Below are 27,098 nucleotides of genomic sequence, written 5' to 3' on the forward strand. Positions count from 1 at the left end.
ACCCCGCCATAACAACACCCCCCATAACAACACACTCCGTAACACCCCCATAACAACATCGTATAGCAACACCCCCATAACAACGCCCCTAAACAACCTCCCCTCCCAAACAAGCCCGCCATAACAACCCCCATAACAACACCCTATAGTAACTCCCCCATAGCAACACCCGCATGGCAACCCCCCCATAACAACACCCTATAGCAACACCCCCATAACAACCCCCGCTCCTGAACACCCCCCCATAACAACACTCTCCCCGTAACAACACCCCAAACAGCCCCCCCACAACACCCCCCCCCCCAAATCACCCCCCCACGCCAACCCCCGCTGGCGGGTGACGCATCCGCCTGTTCAGATCTACATGGTGTACAACAAGCGCTCCGGGAAGCCCCGCGGTTACGCCTTCATCGAGTACGAGCACGAGCGGGACATGCACTGTGAGTACCCCCCGCCGCAACAGCCCTTTCCCCCCTACAACCGCATGTCCAACCTCTCTAAGCACAACCCTGCGTCCCCTTTGGGGCCCCGCGGGGCCTGGGCTCTCTCGCAGGTAAGTACAGTGCGGGGAGGACCTACAGGCGACCGAGGCAACAGGCGACCGAGCTCCAGGCGACCGGCGGCCGTGGCTGTAGGGAGCCAAGGCTACAGGCGGCCAAGCTGTAGGGCTCCAGGCGGCCCAGCTCTAGGCAGGCAAAGCTACAGGCGGCCGGGGCTACAGGCGGCCACGGCTTCTGGTGGCTGAGCTGTAGGCAACTGAGGCTCCAGGCGGCTGGGGCTACAGGCGGCCATGCTAGAGGTGACCGAGGCTACAGGCGGTTGACCAAGGCTGCGGGTGTTGGCCGAGGCTACAGGCGGACAAGGCTACCAGTGGCTAAGCTAGAGGCGAGCAAGGCTACAGGCAGCCAAGGTACAAGCGGTTGACCAGCTACAGGCGTTGGCTGAGGCTACAGCCCAGGGCTACAGGCAGTGCTGCAGCTACAGGCAGCCGTGGCTACCGCTGGCCAAGATACAGGCGGCCAAACTACAGGGGGTGGCCAAGGCTACTCTTGGCCTAACTACAGGCAGCCAGGCCTACAGGGGGCAGCTGAGGCTACAGGCGGCCGCGCTACAGGCGGCCAAGGCTATAGTCAGCCAAGGCAACAGGCAGTGGCTGAGGCTACAGGCAGCCAACCTACAGTCAGTCATACTACAGCAAGCAAAGCTATAGGCAGTGACCAAAGCAACAGGTAGCTGAGGCTACAGGCGGCCATGCTACAGGCAGCCAAGGCTGTAGATAGCCAAGGCACCAGGCAGTCAATGCTACAGGTGGTGGCTAAGCTTACAGGCAGCCGAGGCTGTAGTTAGCCAAGGCAACAGTCAATGGGCAAGGCTACAGTCAGCCACGGCTACAAGCAGCTGAGGTTACAGGCAGCCAAACTATAGGTAGTAAAGGCTATAGTTAGTTGTGGTTACAGGCAGCTGAGGCTACAGGCACCCAAGGCAACAGGCAGAGCTAGAGGTAGCCAAGGCTACAGGTGGTCAAGCTACAGGTGGTCAGAGCTACAGGCGGTCAGAGCTACAGGCGGCCAAGCTACAGGCTGTCACAGCTACAGGCGGTCAGGGCTACAGGCGGCCAAGCAACAGGCGGTCAGAGCTACAGGCGGTCAGAGCCACAGGCAGCCGAGGCTACAGGCGGTAGCCGAGGCTGTAGTTGAACCCCCGGCCATAGGCAGTGCCTGCGGCAACAGGCGGCCGATTGCCCCCCCCCCCCCCCCCCGCCAGCGCTCAGGGCAGTGACCACCAACAGTCGGAGGCTCCGGGAAGCGCCGCTCTCTCCTCCCCCCCCCCCCCCCCCACCTCACCCCATTCCCCCCCCCTCCCCCCCCGCGGTTGTCGCGTCCCCGTGTCCGGTACCGGGCGCGTGTGTGTGTGTGTGTGTGCGTGTGGCTGGGGGGGGGACCGGGGGGGACGCCTGTTGCCGGCCGGGGTTGTATTAACACTGTTTTATTGTCACTGCAGCCACCTTTGTGATGGCTTTTGCCACTGCTGGCTTGCAGCTGATCCTAGTGCTCCCCCTTCCAACACCTCAGTGTATGGTTGGTATAAGGGTTTGTATGTTGGTAAGACACCTTTTTAACCCCCCCCACGACACCCCAAAACACACCGGGGGGGGGGGGGGAGAAGGGCAGGGGGGGGTCCTTAGGAACCCCCCCCTCCCCAACACCCCCCCTCCCTTCACCAACAGGGACACGTTTTGGATGGGGGGGGACACGCAGACGCACCCGTCACATCCCAGCACGGCCGGGATGGGAGAGGTGCCACCAACACCCCCCCCCCATTTCGGCTTCTTATGAGGCCCCCCCCGTCCAAAAGCACCCGAATCCCACTTTATTAGATGGGGGGGGCTCTTCTTAGCCCCCCCCCACCTCATTTTCCCACTCCCCCCCCCAAACAGGGCTTAAATCCCTGTTGGAATATCCCCCCCCCTTAACACGGTCACGGCCTCAGTCTCCGCTGAGGTGGGGACACGTGACCCCTATTTTAGGGGGGGCCCCTAAGGAGCCCCCCCTCACGCCCATTGAAGTGAATGGGGAAGGGGGGGGCAACAAGCAGGACCCGCCCCCCCCCCCCCCGCTGCCCTTTGGTACTGCCCATGGAGGAAGGAGGATGGGGGGGGCTGTGAGTGCCCCCCCCGTGTGGGTCCCAGGGTGGGGGGGTGCTCATGGCACCGCCCCCCCCTTAATAAGAGATCTATTGGGGGGAACCCCCCCCCAAATAGATCAATTGGGGCCCCCCCCAAAGTAGATCGACTGGGGGGGCCCCAGAGTAGATCAATGGGGACCCCCCCAGAGTAGATCAGTCGGACCCCCCTAAAATAGATCAATGGGGGGGACCCCAAAGTAGCTCATTGGGGGATCTCCCATGTAGATCAATGGGGACCCCAAAATACATCAATTGGGGGACCCCCCCAAAGTAGATCAGTGGGGGGACCCCCCCCATATAGATCAATGAGGGAGCCCCAAAATCGGTCAATTGGGGACCCCCCCAGAGTAGATCAGTGGGGACCCCCCCAAAGTAGATCAATGGGGGGACCCCAAATATCTCAATTGGGGTCTCCCAGAAATAGATGAATGGGGGGGATCCCCTCTGTGATGTTTGTGTAGGGTCTACAGCATCGCTATGGGGGGGGGCAGCACCCATAATGGGGGGGGTCGGGTTTGGGGGGGGGGGGCTGAGCCCCCCCGTGGGTTTGGGGATGGATCCCCCCAGTCCCAGTGACGGGGGGGGGGGAGGGGATTTAGGGGGGGCTGAGCCCCCCCAACTCATCCCTATGGGGGGGATACATGGGGGGGGGTCCCAGTGGGTGGGGGGAGCACCCATGGGTGCGGGGGGGGGCGGTTTTGGGGGGGGGGGCGGGGGGGGTGATGGGTCTCAGGTAAGGCCCCAGCGCCTGTCCAGGACCAGGAGCTTCCGGAAGGTTCTTTGACCCCCCCCAAGCCGAGGGGGGGGGGGACACGGACCCGCCCCCCCCCCCATCATCGTGTACCCCGGGGGGGGAGTATGGGGGGGGCTGCGTCCACCCTATTGTGAGTCATGGGGGGGGGTCGGGGGGAGTGTGTTGGGGGGGGAGGGAAATGCAGGTAAGGCAACATTGGGGGTGCCCCCCCCCCCAAATCAACGTCGGGGGGGTCCATATGCAAGTGGGGGGGGTTAATGTGAAGGTAAAGGTGGTTCCCCCCCCCCCAATAACCAACATGGGGGGGGGGTGTCAATATGCAGGTAAAGGTGGTTCCCCCCCCCCCCCAATAACCAACGTGGGGGGGGGTGTCAATGTGCAGGTAAAGGTGGTTTCCCCCCCCCAGTAACCAACATGGGGGGGGGTCAGTGCGAAGGTAAAGGGGGTGCCCCCCCAAATCAACATGGGGGGTGTCAATGTGCAGGTAAAGGGGGTGCCCCCCCAATAAACAACATGGGGGGTGTCAATGTGCAGGTAAAGGGGGTGCCCCCCCAAATAAACAACATGGGGGGGTCAATGTGCAGGTAAAGGGGGTGCCCCCCCAAATCAACATGGGGGGGTCCATATGCAAGTGGGGGGGGTCAATGTGAAGGTAATGGTGGTTTCCCCCCCCCAGTAACCAATGTGTGTGGGGGGGTCAATGTGCAGGTAAAGGGGGTGCGTCCCCCCCAGTTACATGGTACAGGCTTATGGGGGGGGTCACCTTGTCCTTAACCTCTTTCCTTTCCAGCCGTGTATTTTGGGGGGGGGGGCACCCCCTTTCCCCCCCCCACCAGGGCACCCGCAGCCCTTGGTCCTATTGATGCTGATGCTGCTTTTTGGGGGGGGGGGGGGGTGGTGGTGTTTTTGGGGGGGTGGTACCACTTTGGGGAGGGGGGGGCGGGCTGGCGGGGTCCTCTTGTTACTAACCCCCCCTCTGTCCCCCCCCGTACCCCACTTTTGCCCCCCCCCCCGACCCCCCCTCCTTTATAGCCGCCTATAAACACGCTGATGGGAAGAAGATCGATGGGCGCCGGGTGCTGGTGGATGTGGAAAGGGGAAGGACAGTGAAGGGATGGAGACCCCGGCGCTTGGGTAAGGCCCCCCCTAATCTATAGGGGACCCCCCCCATATATCTATAGGACCCCCCCCTTGATGTGGCCGCTGTTGCAGGGGGAGGTTTGGGGGGTACCCGCCGAGGAGGAGCCGATGTGAACATCAGGCACTCGGGCAGGGATGATACGTCCCGCTATGACGAGAGGTGAGTGTGGGGCTGGGGGGGGCACCCGAAATGGGGGGGACACCCCTTCTCTGGCACCTTTGGGAGCCCCAGAAGTGGGTCAGGGACCCCTCTGTGTCACCCCTGGGACCTCCTGCTATGGGTCAGGGTCCCATAGGACAGGTTAAGGTCCCCCTGTGTCACCTTTGGGACCCCCAGAAGTGGGTCGGGATCCCCCTGTGTCACCCTTAGGACCCCCAGGACAGGTCGGGGTCCCCCTATGTCATCCTTGGGACCCCCAGAAGTGGGTCAGGGTCTCCCTATATCACCCTTGGAACCCCTAAGACAGGTCAGGGTCCCCATATATCACCTTTAGGACCCCCCAAGACAACTCAGGGTCCCCATATGCCACCCTTGGGACCCCCAGAAGTGGGTCAGGGTCCCACTTTATCACCTTTAGGACCCCCCAAGACTACTCAGGGTCCCCATATGCCACCCTTGGAACCCCTAAGACAGCTCAGGGTCCCCCTATATCACCTTTAGGACCCCCCAAGACAACTCAGGGTCCCCATATGCCACCCTTGGGACCCCCAGAAGTGGGTCAGGGTCCCACTTTATCACCTTTAGGACCCCCCAAGACTACTCAGGGTCCCCATATGCCACCCTTGGAACCCCTAAGACAGCTCAGGGTCCCCCTATATCACCTTTAGGACCCCCCAAGACAACTCAGGGCCCCCATATGCCACCCTTGGGACCCCTAAGACAGGTCAAGGTCCCACTTTATCACCTTTAGGACCCCCCAAGACAACTCAGGGTCCCCCTATATCACCCTTGGGACCCCCAGAAGTGGGTCAGGGTCCCCCTATATCACCTTTAGGACCCCCCAAGACAATTCAGGGTCAATATGTCACGGTTTGGGGGGTGCATCGTGGTTCCCCTGACCCCCTCCCCCGTCCGTCACATGGTGTGACCCTTGGGACCTCCCCTGACCCCCCCCCCCCCCCCCCGTCCGTCCCTTGGTTCGCCCCGCAGGGACCGGGAGCGGGAGCGGGAGCGGGAGCGCCGGGAGCGCTCTCGGGAACGGGACCGGCGCCGTTCGCGCTCCCGGGACCGGCGCCGCCGCACCCGGAGCCGCGAGAAGGAAGAACGGGACCGGAAGCGAGGCGGGAGCCGGGACCGCAGCAAAGAGCGCGACCGGAAACGCCGCAGCCGCTCCCGCGAGCGCAAACGGGATCGCGACCGGGATCGCGACAAGAAGGAGGAAGGGCTCGAACCCTTGGAGCCCCCCGAGGATCTCCTGGGGAGCGGCGGCGGCGGCGGCGGGGGGGGGGGCGGCATTCCCGATCCCGGCCCCCCCGATGGGCTGGGATCCAAAGGGGACGGGGAGGACAAGAGCCGGGAGCGGGAGCGGGAGCGGCGCCGCGGGCACCGGGAGCGGGAGCGGCGCCGGGAGCGGGACCGGGAACGGGAGCGGCCGGAGCGCGAGCACAAACGGGAACGGGAGCGGCTGGAGCGGCGGGAGGAGAGACCCCCCGGGCCGGACGCGCCGGATGCGATGGGCGGGGGGGGGGACCCCGGCTCCGAGCTGTTCCTGCAGGCGGACACCCTCCCGCCCCCCGAGGGGTACATGGGGGCGGAGAACGGGTACCTGATGGACCCCCCCATGGAGTGATGGGGGGGGGAACCCCCAAAACGGCCCCCCCGGACCACACCCCCCCCTCAGCCCCCTCCCAAAACCCCGTTTTTTGTGCTTCGAATAAAAGGTGTTTTAATGGAAAGAGGAGTTTGGGGGTCGGGGAGGGGGGGGATATGGGGAGGGACCCCCCCGAATGGGATAGGGGGGACTAAATGGGAGGGGAGACCCCCCCAAATAGAATGGGACTTTCCGTATGGGCTGGGGCACCCCCCCACCAATAGGATGGGACACCCCAAATAGAGTGGGACACCCCCAAATAGGGTGGGATCCCCTTGCCCCCAAATAGAATGGGACCTTCTATATGGGTTGGGACACCCCCCCCATAGGACACCCCCAATACGATGGAGGGGAGCCCCAAATAGGGACCCCCCCTCCAAATACAATGGGACACCCCAAATGGGGGGGGACCCCCATATGGGGGGGGGGGAGCCACCTAAATGGAGTGGGACCAACCCAAATGGGGTGGGGGGGACCCCAAATAGGGTGGGATCCCCCCCACATTTGGGGTCCCTTCACGTGTATGGGGGGGGGGGATCGGCGCATGCGCGTGTCTCCTTCTCGACCCTTCCCCCCCCGCCCCCCGGCACCGCCTCGTTTTGGGGGGGGGGAGGGGAGGGGCTGAGGGGGGGGGCGGGGCGGTGTCGCGCGCGAGGAGCGATGGCAGCGCTGAGCGGGGACGCGCTGGGGCTGGAGCGGGGTGAGGGGAGACGGGGGGGCGATGGGGGTAAAGGGGGGTAATGGGGGCTATGGGGGTGATGGGGGGCAATGGGGGTAATGGGAGCAATGGGGGCAATGGGGGGTGATGGGGTAATGGGGGCTAACGGGGGTAATGGGAGCAGTGGGGGTAATGGGCGGTGATGGGGGCTATGGGGAGTAAAGGAGGGTAATGGGGGTAATGGGGGCAGTGGAGGGTGATGGGGTAATGGGGGGTAATGGGGGATAATGGGAGCAATGGGGGCAATGAGGGTAATGGGGTAATGGGGGGTGATGGGGACTATGGTGGGTAATGGGGGGTAATGGGGCAATGGGGAGTAATGGGGCAATGGGGGGCAGTGGGGACTATGGGGGGTAATGGGGGGTAATGGGAGGTAATGGGGCAATGGGGGGTAATGGGGGTAATGGGAGCAAAGGGGCGCAACGGGGTAATGGGGGATAATGGGGGGTAATGGGGGATAATGGGGGGTAATGGGGACTATGGTGGGTAATGGGGGGTAATGGGGCAATGGGGGGTAATGGGGACTATGGGGGGTAATGGGGCAATGGGGTGCAATGAGGACTATGGGGGGCAATGGAGGGTAATGGGGCAATGGGGGGCAATGGGGACTATGGGGGGTAATGGGAGGTAATGGGGCAATGAGGGGTAATGGGGGTAATGGGGTAATGGGGGGCAATGGCGTACTGGAGGCAATGAGGGGCAATGGGGTAATGAGGGGTAATTGGGCAATGGGGGCAATGGGAGTAATGGGGGGCAATGGGGGCAATCGGGGTAATGGGGGCAATTGGGGTAACGGGGGCAATGGGGGCCAATAGGGGCAATGGGGGTAATGGGGGGCAATGGAGGTAATGGGGGGGTTCACCCCGGGGCCCCCCCAGACGTGGGGCGGGCGGTGGAGCTGCTGGAGCGGCTGCAGCGCAGTGGGGAGCTGCCCCCCCAGAAGCTTCAGGCGCTGCAGAGGGTCCTTCAGAGCAAGTTCTGCTGCGCCATCCGCGAGGTGGGACCCCAAAACCCCCCCCCGGGCCCCCCAAACCCAGCCCGAAGACCCCCCAAAACAGCTCTGGCACCCCAAAACTCCCCCTGGGACCCCCAAAACCCCCTGCGGACCCCAAAACCCCCTGCAGACCCCAAAACCAACTCCGGGACCCCCAAAAACTCCCCAGGGGCCCCCAAAACAGCTCCGGGACCCCCCAAAACAACCCCACGGACCCCAAAACTAGCCCCAGGGACACCAAAACCAGCTCCAGAGACCCCAAACTCCACCCTGGGACCCCCAATACCCCCCATGGAACCCCAATATACCCCAAGGGGACCCCCACCCCCCCCGCCATTGCCCCTGAGGACCCCCCCAATCCCCACCAGCAGCCCCTTGAGAGGGTGGGGGGGGTGGGCCCTGGATAGCGGGTACCCCAAAACCGGGGTGACCCCCCCAAAACCGGGGTGACCCCCCAGGTCTATGAGCAGCTCTATGACACCCTGGACATCGCTGGAAGCCCTGAGATCCGGGCCCACGCTACAGCCAAGGTACCCCAAAACTGACCCAAAGCACCCCAAAACTGACCCAAAGCACCCCAAAACCATCCCAGGGTACCCCAGAACTGACCCAGGGACCCCAATAACCCCCTCTGGGGACCCCAATCCCTCCCCCCCCCCTTTGGTGCAGGGATGTCCCCGTCTCTCGCCTGTGGTGTCCCCCCCGCCCGTGTCCATCTGTCCCCTCCTGTGTCCGTCTGTCCCCCCCCGCGGCGGCCGTTTGCTGTCACCGTGTCCTGCCCGTGTCCGTCACCATGGACCTGTGTGTCCATACCCCATATCCCATATATCCCATGTCCCATACCCCATATATCCCATACCCCATGTCCCATATCCCATATATCTCATACCCCATATTCCATATTCCATACCCCATATCCCATATATCTCGTATCCCATATCCCATATATCCCATACCCCCTATCCCATACCCCCATGCTATACCCCATACCCCACATCCCATACCCCATATCCCCAACCCCATATCCCATATATGTCATACCCATATGGGGGTATGGGTACCCCCATCCTATACCCTATACCCCATATCCCATACCCATGCCCTATACCCTATACTCCATACCTATACCCCATATCTCACACCTATATGCCATACTCTATATCCCATACCCCATACGCCACACCTCATACCCCATATCCCATACCCCATATCCCATACCCCTACCCTATAGCCTATACTCCAACCATATATCCCATATCTCACACTCTATACCCCATACCCCATACCCCCTATCCCATATATCTCATATCCCATATCCAATATATCCCATACCCCCTATCCCATACCCCCATGCTATACCCCATACCGCATATCCCATACCCATATCCTATACTCTGTACTCCATACCTATATCCCATATCTCACACCTGTATCCCGTACCCCATACCCATACCCCATACCCATACCTGTACCCCACAGCCCATTCCCACTCCCATTCCCATTGCCAGGCCACCGTGGCCGCCTTTGCTGCCAGCGAGGGCCACGCTCACCCGCGGGTGGTGGAGCTGCCCAAGACCGAGGAGGGGCTCGGCTTCAACATCATGGGGGGCAAGGAGCAGAACTCGCCCATCTACATCTCCCGCGTCATCCCGGGGGGGGTGGCCGACCGCCACGGGGGGCTCAAGCGGGGGGACCAGCTCCTCAGCGTCAACGGCGTGGTGAGACATGGGGGGCTATGGGGGCTATGGGGGTGTTGGAGGGGTTTGGGGGGGTTATGAGGGGTTATTGAGTGGTTTGGGGGGGTTATGAGGGTGTTGGAGGGGTTTAGGGAAGTTATTGAGTGGTTTATGGGGGTTATGGGGGTGTTAGAGGGGGTTTTTGGGGGACTACGGTGCATTATGGGGGGTTATTCAGTGGTTTAGGGGGGGTTATGGGGGTGTGGGAGGGGTTTGTGGGGTTATAGGGTGTTATTGAGTGGCTTAAGGGGGTTACTGGGGGTTATGGGGGTGTTAGAGGGGGTTTATGGGGGCCTACAGTGGGTTATGGGGGGTTATTGAGTAGTTTATGGGGGGTCATGGGGGTGTTGGAGGGGTTTCGGAGGGGCTATGGGGGGTTACAAGGGGGTTTTGGGGGCTATGGGGGTGTTTATAGGGGGTCATTGAGTGTTTTAGCGGGGGTTATGGGGTGTTTGAGGGGGTTTATGGGGGGCTATGGTGGGTTATGGGGGGTTATTGAGTGTTTTATGGGGGATGAGAGTGTTGGAGGGGGCTCTGGTGGGTTATGGGGTGGCCATGGGGGCTCTGGTGGGTTATTGGGGGTTATTGAGTGGTTTATGGGGGGTTATGGGGCTGTTTCTGGGGGTCTCGGGGGGTGTTTGGTGTCCCTGGGGGGGTTTTCGGGGGTGCCGGAGCAGTTTCTGGGGGTCCCAGGAGGTGTTTGGTGTCCCCGGGGGGGGGTTTCGGGGGTGCCGGAGCCGTTTCTCGGGGTGTTTGGTGTCCCCAGGGGGGTTTTCGGGGGTGCCGGAGCCGTTTCCGGGGGTGCCGGGGGTGTTTTTGGGGCACAGAGCGTGGAGGGGGAGCAGCACGAGCGCGCGGTGGAGCTGCTGAAGGCGGCGCAGGGCTCGGTCAAGCTCGTGGTGCGCTACACGCCGCGCGTGCTGGACGAGATGGAGGCGCGCTTCGAGAAGCTGCGCAGCGCCCGGCGGCGCCAGCACCACAGCTACACGTGAGCGCCCGAGCCCGGCCGGTCCGAGCCGGACCCGCCCGAACCCGCCCGAGCCCGACCCGAACCCACCCGAGCCCCACCCGAGCCCGGCCGGACCGAGCCGGACCTGCCCGAGCCCGCCCGAGCCCGACCCGAACCCACCCGAACCCGACCCGAGCCTGACCCGAACTGAGCCGGACCCACCCGAACCCGACCGGAGTCTGACCCGAACCCACCCGAACCCGACCCGAACCCACCCTAACCGACCCGAACCCACCCGAGCCCGACCCGAACCCACCCGAATTGAGCCGGCCCGACCCGAACCCACCCGAACTGAGCCGGACCGACCCGAGCCCGACCCGAACCCCCCCGAACTGAGCCGGACGGACCCGAACCAACCTGAGCCCGGACGAACCGAGCCGGACCCGGCCCGAAACCAACCCGAATCCACCCGAACCCACCCGAGCCCGGCCAAACCGAGCCGGACCCGGCCCGAGCCCACCCAAACCAACCCGAACCCACCTGAACTCACCCAAGCCCACCCAAGCCCGGCCGAACCGAGCCGAACTGAGCCGAACCCACCCGAGCCCGGCCCGAACTGAGCCAGACCAACCCGAGCCCACACCGAACCCACCTGAACCCAACCCAAACCCACCTGAGCCTGGCCAAGCCCAGCCAAACCCACCCGAACCCATCCGAGCCCACCCGAACTGAGCCCAATCGACCCGAACCCACCCAAAGCCGACCCCAACTGAACCAAACCTGACCCAAACTGACCCGAACTCAACCTGACCTGAACTGACCCAAACCCGACCCACGCTGAGCCAAAACCAAGCCCCCACACCCTGAACCTGAGCCAAAATGAACCAAAACTGACCCAAAACCGAGCCCCTGCACCCCAAAATGGAGCCAAAGCTGAGGCAAAAGTGAGACAAAACCAACCCAAACCAGAGCCAAACTGACCCCTGTACCCCCAAACCTGCCTTAGTCCCCCCAAACCTCCCTCCCAGCCCCTCCAAACCACTGACCCCCATTTTTCACCCCACAGGTCGCTGGAATCGAGGGGGTAGGACCCCCCCCAACCCCATTGGACCCCCCAAACGCTCCCGGGACCCTCTCTCTGTATATTTGGGTTATTTATGGGGCGCAGCCCCCCCTGTACAGTATTTATTGGCTCCTATTTAAAGCTTGGCGTGTGTCATACGTGTGTCATACGTGCATTGTGTGTCTCCCCATGTTTGGGGGGGTGTTCTGGGTCTTTCGCGGAGAGGGGGGGATGGCGGTAGCTATGGCAACAAGCTTGTGCGTAACCATGGGGATGGGGAGGTGTGTCTCCATGGTGCCGGATGGATGGGGGGGCTGTTGCCATGGTGATGGGGGGTGTTGGACCATCACCATGCCGACGGGAGGGATGGGGGGGAGACATCCCGTCTCCATGGCAACGCGCGGGGGGCGTCTCCATAGCAACACATGGGGGGGCGGAGCCTCTCCATAGACACCGCGCGGGGGGGGGGGGAAACGGACCCGTCTCTATGGCAACCTGCGGGGGGGGGAGGAGGAGGGGGGAGTGTCACCGTCTCCATGGCAACCCCCCTACCACCCGATGACATCACCCCAGCGCTAGCCCCGCCCCCCGCCGCCTCCCATTGGCTGCCGGCGCCGCCGCTCCCGCTCCCCCCTCCCACCCCGCTCGGGGGCGGGGCTTGAGGCTCCGCCGGGCCTCAGGGCGCGCTCCCATTGGTGGACGCCGCTGTCCGTCAGCGCCGCTCTTAAAGGGCCCGCGCAGCCTTTGCGGGGCCGGGCGCGGGGGGGGGGTTCGTTCGGTACCCGGAGGGGGGGGGGCGGGCGGCGGCCGCGGGGCTCGGGCGGGCCCGGGGAGCGGCGGGGGCCGGTAACGGGGGTTAAACGGGCAACGGGCAACGACCCCCCCCGGGGCCCCCTCCCCGCCGGGCCGCAGCCTTCAGCCGGAGCTGCCGCAGCGCCCATCGCAGCGCAGGTAAGAGCCGGGCCTGAGCCCCCCCCCCGCACCGGGCATCCCCATCACACACACCCCCCCATTGCATCCCCATCACACCCCCCATTGCATCCCCATCACCCCCCCATTGCATCCCCATCACACCCCCATTGCATCCCCATCACCCCCCATTGCATCACACCCCCCATTGCATCCCATCACACCCCCCCCCATGGCATCCCCATCCCAATCCCTGCCATTGCATCCTACAGAGCACCCCACATCCCCCCCCCCCAATTGCATCCCACATCCCATCCCATTGCCCCCCTATTGGCACCCCCATTTACTCCCCCACTGCATCCCAGCATCCCTCCATTGACCCCCCATTTCACCCCACATCCCATCCCCTATTGACCCCCTCATTGCACCCCCCCATTGCACCCCAGCATCCCCCCATAGACCCCCTCTTGACACCCCCTTGGCATTCCCATTGACACCCCCATTGCACCTCAGCATCCCCCCATTGATCTCTCCATTATCCCCCCATTGCACCCCATTATCCCCCATTGACCCTCACTGACACCCCCATTGACCCCCTCATTGCACCCCACATTCCATCCCATTGACCCCTCCATTGCACCCCACAACCCATCCCATTGACCCTCCATTGCACCCCAGCATCCACCCCATTGACCCCCCCATTGCATCCCCATCCCACCCCCTCAATGGTACCTCCCAGGCCCCTTTGCACCTTCCATTCCACCCCCATTGCCGCCCATCGCACCCCCTTCACCCCCTCACCCCTCCACTTTGACCCCCCCATTGCCCCTGCTCCCCCCATTGCACCCCCAAATCCCCCATTACACCCCTAAATCCCCCCAACCTCTGACCCTGAGGCCCTAAACCCCCCATTGCCCCTCATTGCTGCCTGTTCAACCCCATTGCACCCCATTGCACCCTATTGCACCCCCATTGCACAGCATTGCCCTCCCATTGCCCCTTCCATTGCCCCCACATTGCACCCCCATTGCACCCATTCCACCCCAGTACCCCCACTGCACCCCTATTGCATCCCCCGTTGCACCCCATTGCCCCCCATTACTCCCCCATTGCACCTCATTGCCCCCCCATTGCACCTCCATTGCATTCCCCCATTGCCCCCCCATTACACCCCCATTGGGCCTCCATTGCACCCCACTGCATCCCCCTGTTGCACCCCCATTGCACCCCAGTACCCTCCATTGCAACCCCATTTTATCCCTCATTGCACCCCATTGACACCCATTGCCCCCCATTGCACCCAAGTACCCCTCAGTGCACCCCCATTGCACCCCATTGCACCCCCATTGCCCCCTCATTACACCCCCATTGCACCCCCATGTGCCATGTGTTGGGTGACCCCATCCCATCGCAGGCAGGGTGCAGGCAGGGTGTTGGGTGACCCCATCCCATCGCAGGCAGGGTGCAGGCAGGGTGCAGGCAGGGTGTTGGGTGACCCCATCCCATCACAGGCAGGGTGCAGGCTGGGTGCAGGCAGGGTGTTGGGTGACCCCATCCCATCGCAGGCAGGGTGCAGGCAGGGTGTTGGGTGACCCCATCCCATCGCAGGCAGGGTGCAGGCAGGGTGCAGGCAGGGTGTTGGGTGACCCCATCCCATCGCAGGCAGGGTGCAGGCAGGGTGCAGGCAGGGTGTTGGGTGCCCCATCCCATCGCAGGCAGGGTGCAGGCAGGGTGCAGGCAGGGTGCAGGCAGGGTGTTGGGTGACCCCATCCCATCACAGGCAGGGTGCAGGCTGGGTGCAGGCAGAGTGTTGGGTGACCCCATCCCATCACAGGCAGGGTGCAGGCAGGGTGCAGGCAGGGTGTTGGGTGCCCCATCCCATCGCAGGCAGGGTGCAGGCAGGGTGCAGGCAGGGTGTTGGGTGCCCCATCCCATCGCAGGCAGGGTGCAGGCAGGGTGCAGGTTGGGTGTTGGGTGCCCCATCCCATCGCAGGCAGGGTGCAGGCTGGGTGCAGGCAGGGTGCAGGCAGGGTGCAGGCCGGGTGCAGGCAGGGCCCTGTGCAAGGTGCTGATGTGACCCCATGTCCCATGTCCCAGGCAGGGCTCTGTGGTCAGGGTGACGGGTTGGGTGACCCCATCCCGGGGCAGGCAGGATGATGTGCGAGGTGCTGCCTGTGCTGCCCATGTATGTCCCATGTATGTTCCATGTCCCATGCTAGCCTATGTCCCATAGGCAGGATGATGTGTGAGGTGCTGCCTGTGCTGTCCGTGTATGTCCCATGTCCCATGCTATCCCATGTCCCAAGTATGTCCCATGTATGATGTCCCACATCCATGTATACCCCATGTATAATGTCCCACGTCCATGTATGTCCCATGTATGACACCCCACGTCCATGCCTGTCCCGTGTCTGACGCCCTGCAGGCAGGATGATGTGCGAGGTGCTGCCTGTGCTGTCCCATGTCCATGTATATTCCATGTATGATGACCCACATCCATGTATGTCCCATGTATGATGTCCCACGTCCATGTATGTGCTATGTATGATATCCCATGTCCATGTATGTCCCATGTATGGTGTCCCATGTCCCATGTATGACATCCCACAGGCAGGATGACGTGCAAGGTGCTGCCTGTGCTGTCCCATGTCCATGTATGTCCCATGTATGACGCCCCACGTCCATGTATACTCCATGTATGATGTCCCATGTCCATGTATGTCCCATGTATGATGTCCCACGCCCATGTATGGTGTCCCATGTCCCATGTATGACATCCCACAGGCAGGATGATGTGCGAGGTGCTGCCCACCATCAGCGAGGACGCGCGGCGCGGCTCGGGCGCGCCGGAGGAGCCGGGGCTGGAGCAGCTCATGGTGCAGATGCTGCGGGAGCGGGAGCGGCTCCTCGACACGCTGCGGGACACGCAGGACGCGCTGGCCACGGCGCAGCTGCGCATGCGCGACCTGGCGCACGAGAAGGAGCTGCTGCAGCGGCAGCTCGCGTGCGCGCTGCCTCAGGTGGGCGGGGCCTCAGGGGGCCGTGCGCTGCCATTGGTGGGCGCGGGGAAAGGGGAGGGGTTTCGGGGGGGTGTGTGCGCTGCTATAGGTGGGTGGGGAAGAAGGGGGCGTGGCCTCAGGGGGCGGGAGCTGCTGCAGCGGCAGCTCACGTGCGAGCTGGCTCGGGTGGGCGGGGCTTCAGGGGGGCGCGGCCTCGGGCGTGCGCTGCCATTGGCGGGCTGGGCCTCAGGGGCGGGAGTAATGTAGGTGTAGCCAATGGGAAGGTGTGGCTAATGAAGGGGGTGTGGCTAATGGAGGGGAGGGGCTCATGGAGGGGAGGGTGCTAATGGACGGGATGGGGCTAATGGAGGGGAGGGGGCTAATGGACGGGATGGGGCTAATGAAGGGGAAGGGGCTAATTAAGGGGTGTGGGTAATGAAGGGGATGGGCTAATGGAGGGGAGGGGGCTAATGGAGGGGAAGGGCTAATGAAGGGGATGGGGCTAATGAAGAGGATGGGGCTAATGAAGGGGAAGGGGCTAATTAAGGGGTGTGGGTAATGAAGGGGATGGGCTAATGGAGGGGAGGGGCTAATGGAGGGGATGGGGCTAATGAAGGGGATGGGGCTAATGGAGGGGATGGGGCTAATGGAGGGGATGGGGCTAATGGAGGGGAGGGGGCTAATGAAGGGGATGGGGCTAATGGAGAGGAGGGGGCTAATGAAGGGGAAGGGCTAATGAAGGGGAGGGGCTAATGAAGGGGAAGGGCTAATGAAGGGGAAGGGGCTAATGAAGGGGATGGGGCTAATGGAGGGGAAGGGCTAATGAAGGGGAAGGGCTAATGAAGGGGAAGGGGCTAATGAAGGGGAGGGGGCTAATAGAGGGGAGGGGCTGATGAAGGGGAGGGGCTAATGGAGGGGTGTGGGTAACAGAGGGGGAGGAGCCGGTGCCCCGGTTGCTGGGTGGGCAGCGTTAAGGGAATGGAGGGGGGGGGGTTAAGAGGAGGGGGCGTGGCTCACTTGGGGGCGTGGCCCCTGACCCCTCCATGGCCCCCCCCATGGCCCCCCAGGAGCTGGCGGCGCTGACCAAGGAGCTGAACCTGTGCCGGGAGCAGCTGCTGGAGCGGGAGGAGGAGATCGGGGAGCTCAAAGCCGAGAGGAACAACACCCGGGTGAGGCCTGCACGGGTGCCATAGACATGGCCCACACCCCACATCCCCATATCCCCATGTCCCATATCCCATATCCCCACACCCCACACCCCATACCTCATGCCCATATCCCATACCCTACATCCCATATCCTATATCCCATACCCCATATCCTATACCCTACATCCCATATCCTATATCCCATATCCCATACCGCATATCCCATACTCTATACCCCATATCCCATATCCCCACACCCCATATCCCACACCCCATATCCCACACCCCATATCCCCACACCCCATATCCCACACCCCATATCCCACACCCCATATCCCATACCCTATATCCCATACCCCACATCCCATACCCCACATCACATATCCCCATACCCCACACCTCATACCCATATCCCATACCCTATATCCCATACCCTATATCCCATATCCTGTATCCCATATTCTATACCCCATACTGCATATCCCACATCCCATACTCCATATCCCATACCCCATATCCCATATTCTCATACCCCATATTCCCATATCCCATATCTCCATACCCCACATCCCATATCCCCATATCCCACATCCCATACCCCATACCCTCTATCCCACACCCTATATCCCATACCCCACATCCCATACCCCATATCCCATACCCCACATCCCACACCCCATATCCCATACCCCACATCCCACACCCCATATCCCATACCCCACACCCCACACCCCGTATCCCACACCCCATGTCCATGTCCCAGCTGCTCCTGGAGCACCTCGAGTGCCTGGTGTCCCGCCACGAGCGCTCCCTGCGGATGACGGTGGTGAAGCGCCAGGCGCAGTCACCCGCCGGCGTCTCCTCCGAGGTCGAGGTGCTCAAAGCCCTCAAGTCCCTCTTCGAGCACCACAAGGCCCTCGATGAGAAGGTGGGTGCTGGGGTGGCTCTAGGGGCTCCCAAGGGGTCTAAAGTGGGTGCTGGGGGGGCCTGGTGGGACCTGAATGGACCTGGGGGGGGGGTTTAGGGGTCCAAGGTGGGTGCTGGTGGTCCCATGGGGGACCTGGAGGCACCCAAAGGGGGTCCCGGGGGGTGCTCGGGTCACCCCACGTTGTCCCCAGCAGGTCCGGGAGCGGCTGCGGGTGGCTCTGGAGCGAGTGGCCGTGCTGGAGGAGGAGCTGGAGGTCTCCAACCAGGAGGTGGGGGGACAACGCAGAGGGGTGTCCCCGTGTCGTGTCGTCCCCGTTATGGGGTCACCCCATGGATGGATGCCCTCATGTCCCTGTGTCCCATTCCCATGCCCGTGTCCATGCCCCGCAGGCGCTGTCCCTACGGGAGCAGCTCTCCCGGCGACGTTCCGGCCTGGAGGATGCGCCCAGCGACGGGGACACCCCGGTACGAGGGGTCGGGGGCTCAGAGTCCACAGGTCACCCCCCCAGTGAGACCTATAAGGCCTAAGGGGATCCTTTGGGGCTGAGGGGTACCGTGGGTGGGGATCAGGGGGTCAATGTTTGGGGTCCCCCCCATTGGCCCCCATTATTCCTCCATTTCCCCCATTGCCCCCATTATACCCATTGCCCCATTACCCCCATTGCCCCCCATTACCTCCATCACCTCCATTACCCCCATTACCCCATCGCCCCCAACACCCCCATCACCCCTATTACCCATTGCCCCCATTGCCCCATCACCCCCGTTACGCCTATTGCCCCATTACCCCCATGACCCCCATCACCCCCATTGCCCCCATCACCCCCATTACCCCCATGACCCCCATTACCCCATGACCCCTATTACCCCATTGCCCCCATCATCCCCATTACCCCCATCACCCCCATCACCCCCATTGCCTCCATTACCCTCATTTCCTCCATGTCCCCCATTGCCCCCATTGGCCCCATTACCCCCATCACCCCCATTACCCCATGACCCCTATTACCCAACTACCCCCATCACCCCCATTGCCCCATCACCCCCATTACCTCATTGCCTCCATCACCCCCATCACCCCTATTACCCCATTGCCCCCATTGCCCCCATTGCCCCATTGCCCCCATCACCCCCATTACCCCATGACCCCTATTACCCCATTGCCCCCATCACCCCCATTACCCCCATCACCCCCATTGCCCCCATTACCCTCATATCCTCCATTTCCCCCATTGCCCCCATTGGCCCCTTAACCCTCATTACCTTCATTACCCCCATTGCCCCCCATTGCCCCCATTGCCCCCATCACCCCCATCACCCCATCACCCCCATCACCCCGTCACCCCCATTACCCCCATTACCCCATCACCCCATTGCCCCCATTACCCCATTGCCCCCATTACCCCATTGCCCCCATTACCCCCATTACCCCCATTACCCCATCACCCCCATCACCCCCATCACCCCCATCGCCCCCATCACCCCCATCACCCCATCACCCCATCACCCCCATTGCCCCATCACCCCCATCACCCCATCACCCCCATCACCCCATCACCCCCATCACCCCGTCACCCCCATTACCCCCATTACCCCATCACCCCCATTGCCCCCATTACCCCATCGCCCCCATTACCCCCATTACCCCCATTACCCCATCACCCCCATTGCCCCCATTACCCCATCGCCCCCATTACCCCCATTACCCCCATTACCCCATCACCCCCATCACCCCCATCACCCCCATCACCCCCATCACCCCCATCACCCCCATTACCCCATCACCCCCATTGCCCCCATTACCCCATCGCCCCCATTACCCCCATTACCCCCATTACCCCATCACCCCCATCACCCCCATCGCCCCCATCACCCCCATCACCCCATCACCCCCATTGCCCCATCACCCCCATCACCCCATCACCCCCATCACCTCCATCACCCCATCGCCCCCATCACCCCCATCACCCCATCACCCCCATTGCCCCATTGTTCCCCCATCACCCCGTCGCCCCGCTGCCCCCAGGCCCCCGGCGAGGGCCGGCGCCGGGAGCTGGAGCTGGAGGCGTCGCTGTGCCGGCAGCGGGCCGTGGCCGCGGCGCAGCGGGAGCGCGCGGCCGCCATGAGCCGGCAGCTGGGCCGGCTGCAGGACGAGGCGGCCGCGGCCCAGCGCGAGCTCGCCCGCGCCCAGGAGAGCGGCGCCAAGCTGCAGAGGGACCTCAAGGAGGTGAGCGATGGGGCTACGGGGGAATGGGGTCACAGTGGGGGGAATGGGCCTAAAGGGGGGGAAATGGGGGTAAAGGGGGGGGAATGGGGTAAAAGTGGGGGGGAATGGCCCTAAAGTGGGGGATAATGGGGGTAAAGGGGGGGAAATGGGGTCAAAGTGGGGGGAAATGGGGGGAAAGTGGGGGGAAATGGAGCCAAACTGGGGGATAATGGCCCTAAAGTGGGGGAAATGGGGGTAAAGTGGGGAAATGGGGTCAAAGTGGGGGAAATGGGGTCAAACTTGGGGGATAATGGCCCTAAAGTGGGAGAAATGGGGTCAAAGTGGCGGAGATAGGACCAAAGGCAGGGAAATGGGGGTGAAGAGGAGGAAATAGGGTAAAAGTGGGGGAAATGGGGGCAAAGTGGGGGAATGGGGATAAAGGGGGAGGACTGGGTGTAAAGGGGGGGGAATGGGGGCAAAGTGGGGGGATTGGGCCCAAACTGGAGCACCCCCGGCCCAGACGCGGTTCCAGGCCACCCCCATCCCTGTCCTCACATGTCCCTGTGCTCTCCCTGTCCCTATCCCCTTCCCTGTCCCCATGTCCCGTACCCCATATCCCACATCCCTGTCCCCACATCCCCATGTCCCACACCCCACACCCCACATCCCTGTCCCTATTGCCATCCCCTTCCCTGCCCCCATATCCCCATACCCCACACCCCACACCCCACATCCCCGTCCCCATGTCCCCATGTCCCACACCCCACACCCCACATCCCTGTCCCTATCCCCATCCCCTTCCCTGCCCCCATATCCCTATATCCCACACCCCATATCCCACATCCCTGTCCCCATATCCCCATGTCCCGCACCCCGCACGCCGCAGGCGCTGGCGCAGCGGGAGGACATGGAGCAGCGCATCGCCACGCTGGAGAAGCGGTACCTGAGCGCCCAGCGCGAGGCCACGTCCCTGCACGACGCCAACGACCGCCTGGAGAACGAGCTGGCCAGCAAGGACTCGCTCTATAGACAGGTGGGGGGACAGCGGGCACCGTGGGGGCACCGTGGGGACACCTCCATGGGGACGTCACCATTGAGATCCACTTGGGATAGGCAGCATGGGGACACCTCCATGGGGACATCACCATTGAGATCCACTCAAGTTGGGATAGCCTCATGGGGACACCTCCATGGGGACATCACCATTGAGATCCACTTGGGATAGGCAGCATGGGGACACCTCCATGGGGACATCACCATTGAGATCCACTCAAGTTGGGATAGCCTCATGGGGACACCTCCATGGGGACATCACCATTGAGATCCATTTGGGATAGGCAGCATGGGGACACCTCCATGGGGACATCACCATTGAGATCCACTCAAGTTGGGATAGCCTCATGGGGACACCTCCATGGGGACATCACCATTGAGATCCACTTGGGATAGGCAGCATGGGGACACCTCCATGGGGACATCACCATTGAGATCCACTTGGGATAGGCAGCATGGGGACACCTCCATGGGGACATCACCATTGAGATCCACTTGGGATAGGCAGCATGGGGACACCTCCATGGGGACATCACCATTGAGATCCACTTGGGATAGGCAGCATGGGGACACCTCCATGGGGACATCACCATTGAGATCCACTTGGGATAGGCAGCATGGGGACACCTCCATGGGGACATCACCATTGAGATCCATTTGGGATAGGCAGCATGGGGACACCTCCATGGGGACATCACCATTGAGATCCACTTGGGATAGCCTCATGGGGACACCTCCATGGGGACATCACCATTGAGATCCACTTGGGATAGCCTCATGGGGACACCTCCATGGGGACATCACCATTGAGATCCACTTGGGATAGCCTCATGGGGACACCTCCATGGGGACATCACCATTGAGATCCACTTGGGATAGCCTCATGGGGACACCTCCATGGGGACATCACCATTGAGATCCACTCAAGTTGGGATAGCCTCATGGGGACACCTCCATGGGGACATCACCATTGAGATCCATTTGGGATAGCCAGCATGGGGACATCAGCTTGGGGACATCCATGAGAACATCAGCATGGGGACATCACCATTGAGATCCATTTGGGATAGGCAGCATGGGGACACCTCCATGGGGACATCACCATTGAGATCCACCCAACTTGGGATAGCCAGCATGGGGGCATCACCTGGAGATTCACCATGCTGGGACATCCAAAGTGGGGGGAAACGGGCCTGGGGCCATCCATCATGGGGTCACCACCATGGGGACATCTACATTGGGGATGTCCATCATGGGGTCACCACCATGGGGACATCTACATTGGGGATGTCCATCATGGGGTCACCACCATGGGGACATCTACATTGGGGATGTCCATCATGGGATCACCACCATGGGGACATCTACATTGGGGATGTCCATCATGGCGTCACCACCATGGGGACATCTACATGGGGATATCCATCATGGGGACACCAGCATGGGGACATCCATGGGGACACCACCATGGTACACCATACTGGGGATATCTAGCATGGGGACACCTCCATGTGGACACCTCCGTGGGGACACCTCCGTGGGGACACCCCCGTGGGGGCACCTCCATGGGGATACCTCCATGGGGACACCTCCATGGGGACACCCCCGTGGTGACCCCCCCGTGCCCCCCGTGCAGAGCGAGGAGAAGGGGCGGCAGCTGCAGGAGTGGCTGGAGGACGCCAAGGCCAAGCTCCAGCAGACGCTGCAGAAGGCCGAGACCCTGCCCGAGATCGAGGCCCAGCTGGCCCAGAGGGTGGCGGCGCTCACCAAGGTGGGACCTGGGGCATGGGGGGGTGAAGGGTCCTGGTGGGGCCTGGGGGGTTCTGATGTTCCCCACACCCCATGTCCCATATCCCACACCCCATATCCCATACCCACACCCCATACCCCATATCCCACACCCCATATCCCATATCCACACCCCACACCCCATATCCCACACCCCATATCCCATATCCCACACCCCATATCCCATATCCACACCCCATATCCCATACCCACACCCCATACCCCATATCCCACACCCCATACCCCATATCCCACACCCCATATCCCATATCCACACCCCATATCCCATATCCACACCCCATATCCCATACCCACACCCCATACCCCATATCCCACACCCCATATCCCATATCCACACCCCATATCCCATATCCACACCCCATATCCCATATCCCACACCCCATGTCCCATATCCCACACCCCATACCCCATATCCCACACCCCATATCCCATATCCACACCCCATATCCCATACCCACACCCCATATCCCATACCCACACCCCATACCCCATATCCCACACCCCATGTCCCATATCCCACACCCCATATCCCATATCCACACCCCATATCCCATACCCACACCCCATACCCCATATCCCACACCCCATACCCCATACCCACACCCCATATCCCACACCCCATGTCCCATACCCACATCCCACATCCCACACCCCATATCCCACACCCCATGTCCCATACCCACACCCCATATCCCACACCCCATATCCCATACCCACACCCCATATCCCACACCCCATGTCCCATACCCACACCCCATACCCACACCCCATATCCCATACCCACACCCCATGTCCCATACCCACACCCCATACCCACACCCCATATCCCATACCCACGCCCCATATCCCATACCCACACCCCATATCCCATACCCACGCCCCATTCCCAGGCTGAGGAACGCCATGGCAACTTCGAGGAGCGGCTCCGGCAGCTCGAGGCCCAACTGCAGGAGAAGAACCAGGAGCTGCAGCGGGTGCGAGATGGGACCCCTCCAGTGTGGACCCCCCCCACAATGGGACCTCTCCAATGGGGACCCCCCCCCAGTGGGACCCCCCCAATGGAACCCCCATATGGGGACCTGGAGGGGTGCTGAGGGTGCTCAAGGGGTACATGGAAGAGTTTGGGGGGTCATGGGGAGGGTTGGGGGGTCATTGAGGGCTCATTGGGGGGTTCATGGGGTGCAGGGAGTTTATTGGGGGGTCATTGGGGAGGTTTGAGGTGCAGGGGCTCATTGGGGGGTCATTGGGGAGGTTTTGGGGTGCAGGGGGTTATTAGGGGCTCATTGGGGGGTCATTGGGGGCTCATTGGGGGGTCATTGGGGAGGTTTTGGGGTGCAGGGGGTTATTGGGGGGTCATTGGGGGGTCATTGGGGAGGTTTTGGGGTGCAGGGACTCATTGGGGGGTCATTGGGGAGGTTTTGGGGTGCAGGGGGTTATTGGGGGGGTCACCATTGCCCGGTTTCGGGGTGTTCCCCCCCCAGGCCCGGCAGCGGGAGAAGATGAACGATGAGCACAACAAGAGGCTCTCGGAGACCGTGGACCGGCTCCTGAGCGAGTCCAACGAGCGGCTCCAGCTCCACCTCAAGGAGCGCATGGGAGCGCTGGAGGAGAAGGTGGGGCCATGGGGGGCGATGGGGGCCATGGGGGCCATGGGGGCAATGGGGGCCATGGGGGCAATGGGGTGATGGGGGGCAATGGGGCAATGGGGGTGATGGGGGCAATGGGGGAGATGGGGGCAATGGGGGTGATGGGGCAATGGGGGAGTTGGGGGCAATGGGGGTGATGGGGGGCAATGGGGGAGATGGGGGCAATGGGGGTGATGGGGCAATGGGGGAGATGGGGGCAATGGGGCAATGGGGGTGATGGGGTAATGGGGGGCAATGGGGCAATGGGGGTGATGGGGGCAATGGGGGTGATGGGGCAATGGGGGAGATGGGGGCAATGGGGGAGATGGGGGCAATGGGGGCAATGGGGGAGATGTGGGCAATGGGGGTGATGGGGCAATGGGGGAGATGGGGGCAATGGGGGAGATGGGGGCAATGGGGTGATGGGGCAATGGGGGTGATGGGGTAATGGGGGGCAATGGGGCAATGGGGGCGATGGGGGAGATGGGGGTGATGGGGCAATGGGGGAGATGGGGGTGATGGGGGAGATGGGGGCAATGGGGCAATGGGGGAGATGTGGGCAATGGGGGAGATGGGGGCAATGGGGCAACGGGGGCAATGGGGCAATGGGGGTGATGGGGGCAATGGGGGCAATGGGGCAATGGGGGGGTCTGAAGGGTTCTGATGGGCTTTGGGGTGTCCGGGGGGGGGTGTCCTGTGTACCTGGGGGTGCCCCCGGCTCATTTTGGGGCTCGCCCATCCCCTGAGCCCCCCCATAACCCCCCCCCCAGAACTCACTGAGTGAAGAAATCGCCAACATGAAGAAGCTGCAGGACGAGCTGCTGCAGAACAAGGTCCGGGGGGGGGGCAATGGGGGTCTGGGGGTGTCAGTGGGGGTCTGAGGGGGTCAACGGGGGTCTAGGGGGGTCCCCAACACTGACACCCCCCTAAACCCCCCCCCCGCAGGAGCAGCTCCTGGCTGAGATGGAGCGGATGCAGCTGGAGCTGGACCAGCTCCGGGGGCGCCCCGTGTCTTCCTACTCCAGGTACCACCGGGACCCCCCCATGGACCCCCCCCATATGGGACCCCTCCAATGGGACCCACCCATATGGGACCCCTCCAATGGGACCCCTCCAACGGGGACCCCCTCAATGGCTCCCCCCATAACGTGTCTCTGGGGGGCCGGGGGGGACCGCGCTCCCCCCCCCCGTGGCCCCCCCGGCCCCCCAGGTCCCTGCCGGGCAGCGCCCTGGAGCTGAGGTACCCCCAGAGCCCCGCCGGGGGCCCCCCCCTGGAGCCCTACGGCCCCGCCGCCCCCCCCCCGCCGCGCCCGCAAGGGGCGCTGGGCCCCCCCCAAGGAGGACGCTACCAAGGTGTGTATGGGGGGGGTCCGGGGGGGGGACTTGGGGGCCTGGGGGGGTTCTGGGGGCTCGTGGGGGGGGTGGGTTTGGGGGGTTCTGCAGGGCCGGGGGGGTCCGGGAGCCCTTTCGTCGCTCTGGTCCCTGTGGCTGCAGGGGCCGGGCGCTGACCATGGTCCTGTCCCTGTGCCCATCCCCATCCCATTCCCACACCATTCCCTGTCCTATTCCCACCCTATCCCCATCCTCATCTTCATCCTCATCCCCATCGCACCCCATTCCCACCCAATTCTTGTTCCCATCCGTCCCATTCCCATTCCTATTCCATCCTTACCTCATCCTATCCCATCCCCATCCCCATCCCACCACACCCCATTCCGAGCCAATTCTTGTTCCCACCTCATTCCCTGTCCCATTCCCCTTCCCTGTCCCATTCCCTATCCCATCCCCATCCCCACTCCATTCCATTCCACGTCCCATCCCCATCCCCACCCCATTCCCCATCCCATCCCCATTCCCTGTCCCATTCCCCGTCCCATTCCCATCCCATCCCCATTCCCCGTCCCATCCCCATCCCCATCCCATTCCCTGTCCCATTCCCTGTCCCCTCCCTGTCCCATCCCCACCCCATTCCCTGTCCCATTCCCCTTCCCTGTCCCATTCCCTGTCCCATCCCCATCCCATTCCCTGTCCCATTCCCTGTCCCCTTCCTGTCCCATCCCCACCCCATTCCCTGTCCCATTCCCCTTCCCTGTCCCATTCCCTGTCCCATCCCCATCCCATTCCCTGTCCCATTCCCTGTCCCATCCCCACCCCATTCCCATTCCCTGTCCCATTCCCTGTCCCCTCCCTGTCCCCTCCCTGTCCCATCCCCATCCCATCCCCATTCCCTGTCCCATTCCCTGTCCCATCCCCATCCCATCCCCATTCCCTGTCCCATTCCCTGTCCCCTCCCTGTCCCATCCCCACCCCATTCCCTGTCCCATTCCCCTTCCCTGTCCCATCCCCATCCCATTCCCTGTCCCCTCCCTGTCCCATCCCCATCCCATCCCCATTCCCTGTCCCACTCCCTGTCCCCTCCCCGTCCCCTCCCTGTCCCATTCCCATTCCCTGTCCCATTCCCTGTCCCATCCCCATCCCATCCCCATTCCCCATCCCATTCCCATCCCCACCCCATTCCCCATCCCATCCCCATTCCCTGTCCCACCCCAAAGTCCCTGTTCCCATCCCTGTC

The 27,098-nt window shown here is 62.7% G+C and overlaps 3 protein-coding genes across 4 annotated transcripts; all 3 read left to right on the top strand.

Annotated features, from left to right (window-relative positions):
• Positions 1 to 280: 280 nt before the first annotated feature.
• Positions 281 to 6,475, top strand: LOC115603158 (U1 small nuclear ribonucleoprotein 70 kDa-like; the record flags this gene model as incomplete). Its single annotated transcript, XM_030474844.1, has 4 exons — positions 281 to 440; positions 4,472 to 4,573; positions 4,652 to 4,739; positions 5,730 to 6,475. Coding segments are annotated over 4 exons (990 nt in total), but the record flags the coding sequence as incomplete, so codon positions are not given.
• A 530-nt stretch (positions 6,476 to 7,005) lies between these two features.
• On the top strand, positions 7,006 to 12,017 carry LIN7B (lin-7 homolog B, crumbs cell polarity complex component). Of its 2 annotated transcripts, none has more exons than XM_030474846.1 (6): positions 7,006 to 7,090; positions 7,987 to 8,105; positions 8,561 to 8,632; positions 9,611 to 9,820; positions 10,666 to 10,826; positions 11,854 to 12,017. In XM_030474846.1, the coding sequence occupies exons 1-6, from the start codon at positions 7,051 to 7,053 to the stop codon at positions 11,873 to 11,875; spliced, it is 624 nt and encodes a 207-aa protein (XP_030330706.1). In that variant the 5' UTR covers positions 7,006 to 7,050; the 3' UTR covers positions 11,876 to 12,017. The 2 variants fall into 2 exon arrangements, with proteins under 2 accessions (XP_030330706.1, XP_030330707.1); XM_030474847.1 differs by having other exon boundaries at positions 7,024 to 7,090; positions 8,573 to 8,632.
• A 536-nt stretch (positions 12,018 to 12,553) lies between these two features.
• On the top strand, positions 12,554 to 25,879 carry LOC115603159 (liprin-alpha-3-like; the record flags this gene model as incomplete). The annotated part of the gene is given in 15 exon segments (XM_030474845.1): positions 12,554 to 12,801; positions 15,544 to 15,779; positions 16,826 to 16,927; positions 17,670 to 17,834; positions 18,028 to 18,102; positions 18,224 to 18,298; positions 19,860 to 20,060; positions 20,926 to 21,072; positions 22,729 to 22,863; positions 23,792 to 23,875; positions 24,383 to 24,514; positions 25,297 to 25,359; positions 25,472 to 25,551; positions 25,737 to 25,821; positions 25,823 to 25,879. Coding segments are annotated over 14 exon segments (1,632 nt in total), but the record flags the coding sequence as incomplete, so codon positions are not given.
• Positions 25,880 to 27,098: the final 1,219 nt, after the last annotated feature.

Source organism: Strigops habroptila, unplaced genomic scaffold (assembly GCF_004027225.2).
Source record: "Strigops habroptila isolate Jane unplaced genomic scaffold, bStrHab1.2.pri NW_022045616.1_ctg1, whole genome shotgun sequence".
NCBI classification, from domain to species: Eukaryota; Metazoa; Chordata; class Aves; order Psittaciformes; family Psittacidae; genus Strigops; species Strigops habroptila.